Genomic DNA, 6,512 nt, shown 5'->3' on the forward strand with positions numbered 1-6,512 from the left:
AAAAAAAAAAAAAAAAAAACAATTTTCAAGCAAATACACAAAATAGTTGAATTTTAAACCAAAAAAGAAAAAAAAGTTTTTAATTGAAAAAACAACGAATTTTGTTAAAAAGTTTAATCTTCAACCAAAAAGTTGCATTTTTAACGAAAAAATATTATATTTCTACCAAAAGAGGTAAATTTTCAAATTAAAAATACGGATTTTCATTAAAATAGTTGAATTAAAAAAAATGAAAGTCAAAAGAGAAAGAAAAATTTAACTAAACTGGTAAATTTGAAAATTAAAAAAGACACATTTTCAACAAACAGATGAATTTTCAAACCGAAATAAATTTGAAAAAAGAAAAAAGAATAATTTTCAACCACTTGTTTAATTTTTCTACGAAAATAGTTGAGTTTTAAAACCAACAATAAATTTTTTTCAATCAAATTGTTGAATTTTCAACAAAATGATAAACATTTTTAAGCAAATAATAAAATTGTTAAACAAAAAAAAAGTTCAATCGAAAAGAATGAAGATTTTAAACCAAAAATAGTTGAATTTTCTTATTGGGTTTTTATTAATTCAGTAATAATAAATAGGAATTTTTTCAAATCTTTTTAAAATATTTTAAAAATATGTAAAAAGGCGTTTCAAATAAAAATGATTGTAGTAGTAGTTGTAAAAATAAGATTTTGGAAATTGAAAATAATATGCAAAAAATATGCATATATCAGGATATTATCATCGTTTCTCTCGTGATTAATAATTTTTCTTCATTTCTGGTTTTAACAATATAATGTTTTTAGTGGATTAAAATTCTTTTTGAAAATATTTTAAAAAAGTAAACATGAGCATTTTTCAAGTCACTTTATTTATATCTCAGTCTTTTATCTTCTGGAATTTTTTAAAAATGTATTTTTATGAATAGAAAGTGCTGAAGTTTTCAACATATTTTTTTTTTAAAGCCATATGATATAAAATGTTTTTTTTTTGTTATAAAATTATAAAATATTACCGAGAAATAAATTCTCTGAGAATTTATAAGAATCTCAGAAATTAAGTTAATTAATAGAAAATTGCATTTTTTCGTTTTACTTTTTGGTTGAAAATTCAAATCTTTTCTTGAAAGTTTGTCTGTTTTATTTAGAGTTTATCTGCTTTAGCAGGAATTAAATCTTTTTGTTGATAAAAATGCAACTGTTTGGTTAGAAATTAAGATATTATACTATTGTCTTGAAAACTTAATTATTCGTAGAAAATTTACTTTTTGTTTAACATTTATATTTTGGTGTTGAAAAATGAACTGAAATATTTTCTGGATGAAAGTTCCACTCATAAAAAAAGTTTGTTTTTTATTACAAATTCATCTCTTTTAATTCAAAAAATAATCTTTTTTGGATAAAAATGCAAATATTTTGTAGAGAATTTAACTATTTTGTTAAAAATACATCATTTTTGGTTGAAAAAATTCGTCTTTTTGGATTGAAAATCGAAGTTTTTTCGTAGCTACTTATTTCTCTGTTACAAAAATTCAATTTTTGATGTTACTGAGTTAACTGGAATCTTTTTTGGATGAAAACTCAAATTTTTTTTGTAATAAAAAATTCTTCCTATTTAAGATAAATTTCATATTTTTTGATAAAAATGCACTTACTTGCTCGAGAATTCAACAATTTGGTTAAAAAGTCATCCCTTTTGGTTAAAAATTCGTATTTTTGGATTGAAAAATCAATTTTTTTGATAGAAAATTATTTCTTGTTAAAAAATTCATAGTTTGATCGTGAAAACTCGATTAAAATCTTTTTTAACAGAAAATTGAACTATTGTTTTGAAAATTTATCTTTTTGATTTAAAACTCCATCTTTTATCGAAGATTTATATTTTAAGTTGAAAAGTTATCTCGTTGGTTAAAACTTTAATTATTTCGTTGAAAATTAATTTTTTTTAAATGTAAAATTCAACTAATTGGGACAAAGTTAAGAATTAATTTTTTAACAGAAAATGTAACTTCTCCATTTTTTTTAAGATTGATATTTTTCAGTTAAAAATTCCCGTTTTTTGTTGTTGTAAAACATAACTTTTTAGTTTGAAATTTCCTTTTTTTTGCGTAAAAATGCATCAGTTTCGTGGAAAATTAATTTTTGATGAAATAGTCATATTTTTTGTTTGAAAATTGAATTTTTGTAAAGAAAATTTGTCCTCTGGTTTGAAGGTTCAATAATTTAGATAAACTTTTATCTATTTTTTGAGTTAGAAAATCTTTATTTGTTGGAAAACCGTATTTTGGTTTTAAAATCCTTTTCTTTTGTTCTATAAATTTCATTCTTTTTTTAATAAAATATAAACTATGATACTTTTTCGTTGACGGTTTGTCTTTTTAGGTTGAATATTCAACTATTATGTTAAAAATTCAATTATTCTGTTGAAAATTCCAGTATCTTGTTAAAGAGTTATCTTTTAAGGTAGAAAAAACATTTTTTTACAAAATAAATTAATACATTTGAAAATTTTAAATTTGTATATGAAAAACTGTTTTATTCCCCTTTAGAAAATATTTTATAGTAAAAATATCAGAAGATTAAAATGCTGGTATTTGAATATTAATTATTTCAGGGTGGCCACTGGACCGGGAAATGACCGGAAATTTTTTGAGACCGGGAAAAACCGGAAAATGGCAGTGAAAGTTTTTTACCGAGAATTTTACAAATTTGTAGAAGAAAAATCTGTCCACGTTCGATTTAAAGAGTTTTTAAATAATTAGTGGAATTGTTATGTTTTTCAAGTATGCTATTATTTTTAGCTTACAATACGTCATTCAAAATTTATTTTATTTTAAAAATTTTCCATTGAAAATTTCTATTTTTAAGCTTAAATTTTTAATTTAAAGAATTTTTAAATGCTTTCTTAAAGGCTTGAACAAATAAAAAATAAAAGCCTTTGATGTTGAAAACTTTGGATAAAAAAAATTTTTATTTGATAAATAAATAAATTTTTTTTTAATTTATCTGTACTTTAAGTAATAAAAAGTTAACAAAAACGATTTTAAATCAGTTCGAAATGTAAGAATTTTCAGATTTTAACGTTAAAACTTAAATGGTTTCAATTTGAAAGTCTTAGTCATTAAACAAATGTGAACGTGTGACTGAAAGTTTATAAACTATTTTCAACTTAAAAATAACTTCATAATAATATATTCGTAATTAAAGGATTTTATTAAATTAAAAATATTTTTTCAGTCTAAAATATTCCATTTTAACCCATTCAATTAAAAATTTTTAATTAAGAAAAAGATTGATTATTGAATATTTACCAATATTTGAATTTTTATTTAAGACAAGTAAATTGGAACCAAATATTTAAAAGTAAAGAATCTTTAACTGAATTGTTTGACATAGAAAACCTGGAATCATTAAAATTTCGAAGAGCCTTTAAACTTTGAACGTTATAATTTGAATTGTTGTATTTGGAAAATGCTTAATTTGTAAGTAAAATTTGTAAATTTTGATGTATTGTGTACAAATAAACATTTGTCGAAAAAATTTGAGTAATTTTAAGAGATATTTAGGAGTTTCAAAAAGATAAACAAATATCATGCAAATTTTAGAAAGTTTTTTTAAGATCTTCTAGAATCTTTTTTGAAAATTTTGTTCAAATATTTGAAAAACTTTTTAAATATTCTCTTAAAATAATTTTTCAAAATGAAAAATTACTTTTAATTTTCCTAGGAATCTTAAGAAAATGTTTTTATTCTTTTGAAGCCTTTCACAATTCTTGAAAAGAATCTAATTTTTTTGTTTAAAATCTGCGAAAATTTACATTTTGTTTGATATTAGGCTATCATTTCAAGTTTTACATTAAGTTTGAATCTTTTCAAAACTTTTACATATCTCTTAAAATTACACAAATTTTGTCTACAAATAATAAATATTCAATTGTTATGTATACATCCAAATTGTGAAGAAATGTTTTAAAGTTAGCAAGATTTTCTGAAAATTATAGAAAAAAATTAATTAATTTTGACAGATATTTAGAAGTTCTGAAAATATTTCCAAAATAATTTTAAATTTAAAACAACTTCTAGATATCTCAAGATTTTGAAATAAAATTTTGAAGCTTTCCAAGGATGTTTAAACTATTTAAAAAGAAAATAATTGAATTTCTAATTTAATAAGTGTTCCGTTTAAAACAAAATTTATCTTTTTAATTTTTAATGTTTCTAGCTTAAAATTCCTTAAAATTATATAATTTTGAAAATTTTAAAGTTCATTGATTGATTTTTCAATTTAGAGCGTTGCAAATGATAGCGTGGATTTATATTGTTTATGTTGAAAAATGTTAGTACCTTCATTTTTATACGCGTACATTATTGAGCATTTAAATACAATTTTTTTTTAATTAAAAACTTTTAAATTTCAATTTTAAAAGTTCAAAATTTAACAGTTACACTTTGAGTGCTCTAATTTGCAGCTCAGTTTTTATTACCTCAAGTGGAAATTTTTGTAGCTTTATTGTTCCATTTTTTAAATTTCATTGACTGTAAAAATGTTTGCGAACCGGGATAAAACCGGAAATTTATTTCGTCGATTAAAATGGCCACCCTGATTTAAATCATTTTAAGAGATTTCAAAGAACGTTTAGAAAATTTAGGGTATGTTTAAAATTTCCAAGGAATTTTCAAAAGCTTTTAAAAGTTTCCAAAGATTTTAAAGGATTTGAAATATTTTAGAGTATTTTAAAAGTTTCTAATGAATTTTCCATTAATTCCAATAATTTGAAGGGATTTCGAATAATCTTACAGATTTCAGGGTATTTCTCAAAATTCAAAGGAATCTTGAAAAGGGATTTCAAATTTTTGATTTTAAATATTTTAGGGTATTTTTGATAGAATTCAATAGTTTTAAGTGATTCAGAAAGAGTTTAAAGATTTGGGTATATTTTTGAAAAATTCGAAGAAGATTTCAAGAACTTAACAAAATTTCAAGGAATTTCAAATGATTTGAAATATTTTCAGCAACTTTTTAAAATTTCTAGGTATTCTCAAGAGTTGAATACAACATGCTTAAATTAAAAACTTTTAAATTTCAATGTTAAAAGTTCAAAATTTAACAGTTCCACTTTGAGTGCTTTCATTCACAGCTCAGTTTTTATTACCTCAAGTGGAAATTTTTTTAGCTTTAGTGTTCCACTTTTTAAATTTTATTAATTAAATGACCGGGATTTTATTTCATTGATTAAAACGGCCACCCTGGATTTGAAATGAAAAATTAGTCAAAGAAAAATCAGATTAAATATCCCATTAAATATCCCATTAAAAATTTTATTTAAATTTAAAATTTAATTTATTTTATCCCATTAAAAATCCCATTAAATAATGGGAAGCAATCGCATTTTCAGGATAGAGTTTCAGTCTACCAGTGTTAATTCCTGAATATGTCTGAGCTATAAAAAAATTTATATTCAACCTTTGATGTAACCTGAACAATAAAAATATTGTTAAAAATCATAAATTCGTAAATTCTCTTAAATTCTTTTAAATTCTCATAAATTTTGTTATATTCTCGGTTGTATAACCTGAACTTTAGATTCTCGGGAATTTAAGAACTCTAACTGAACCGCTGTGATCTCTGTAATTATAAAATCTTGAGGATCAAATAACCTGATGTCGCATTGCATTATAGGAATTCAATCTCATCGAACGGAGAGAGCTGGCACCTCTCCAAGAATTGATAGAGAAACTTACCGCAAAGGAAGCGCGATGAACGCACCCTTTGCTGAACCGAAATACTGTGAAACTTCTCCAAAGAATCTCATCTGTGCTGTTTCCGCTAATAATCACCGTATAATTACGTACACATTTTATTAACCGAATTTACGCAGTTCATGTTCCAATTTGTGGTGTACTTCACCAATTTTAACGTCCTATTTTTTGTTTTTCTTCATTCACAAATCGCCATTTGTCAATAGAAAAACCGCTTCAAAGCTTCGGAGCTTTTTGTTCGCTTTTCAATGAAAAATCATAGCAGTGCGGAAGCGAGATTTGTGAAGCAACAAAATCAGCGAGTCAAACGCTAAAATGAAGATATCGAAACTCGTGTGTTAAGGACTGCGAATTTTAATAAGGCCTCTGGAAATTATCGGTAAATTGGACTTTATAGACTGAGGCCAAAAGAAAAAATCATTTTTTCTAGTTTTTTTTTTTTTTTTTTTTTTTTATTTATTTGAAATCGAACGAATTTGCTCGGTTCTTCTTTTGGGCGGTTATAGAAATAAAATGAAAAAAATTACATGAATTTGGATCATGAAGGATCTTAATTTTTCATTTTTGTTGTTAGAGCCGTCAAAAATCGAAATTTAGCAGATTTTCTCCTTCATTTGGCATGGACGGTAAAAAGATGGTAAGTCCCGAAAATAAAAAGCGATGTTGATATTTTATTTACTACCTTTTTTGGATACACTGCGATGGTGGTGTTTTATCGGCCATTTTGGAGAAATCTGCTCGGTTCTGCTATTGGGCGAACCTAGCGATCACA

The 6,512-nt window shown here is 23.8% G+C and overlaps 1 protein-coding gene across 2 annotated transcripts in view; it reads left to right on the plus strand.

The window, feature by feature from the left end:
• The window catches only part of LOC117181649 (MOB kinase activator-like 1), a 38,634-nt gene extending 32,596 nt beyond the window's left edge, over positions 1–6,038 (plus strand). For both annotated transcript variants that reach the window (XM_033374545.1, XM_033374544.1), the window contains exon 5: positions 5,661–6,038. In XM_033374545.1, the coding sequence (XP_033230436.1) occupies positions 5,661–5,741 (81 nt within the window). In that variant the 3' untranslated portion in view covers positions 5,742–6,038. The remainder of the gene's footprint in view (positions 1–5,660) is intronic.
• The last annotated feature ends 474 nt before the right edge of the window (positions 6,039–6,512 follow it).

Source organism: Belonocnema kinseyi, chromosome 10 (assembly GCF_010883055.1).
Source record: "Belonocnema kinseyi isolate 2016_QV_RU_SX_M_011 chromosome 10, B_treatae_v1, whole genome shotgun sequence".
Lineage (NCBI taxonomy): Eukaryota > Metazoa > Arthropoda > Insecta > Hymenoptera > Cynipidae > Belonocnema > Belonocnema kinseyi.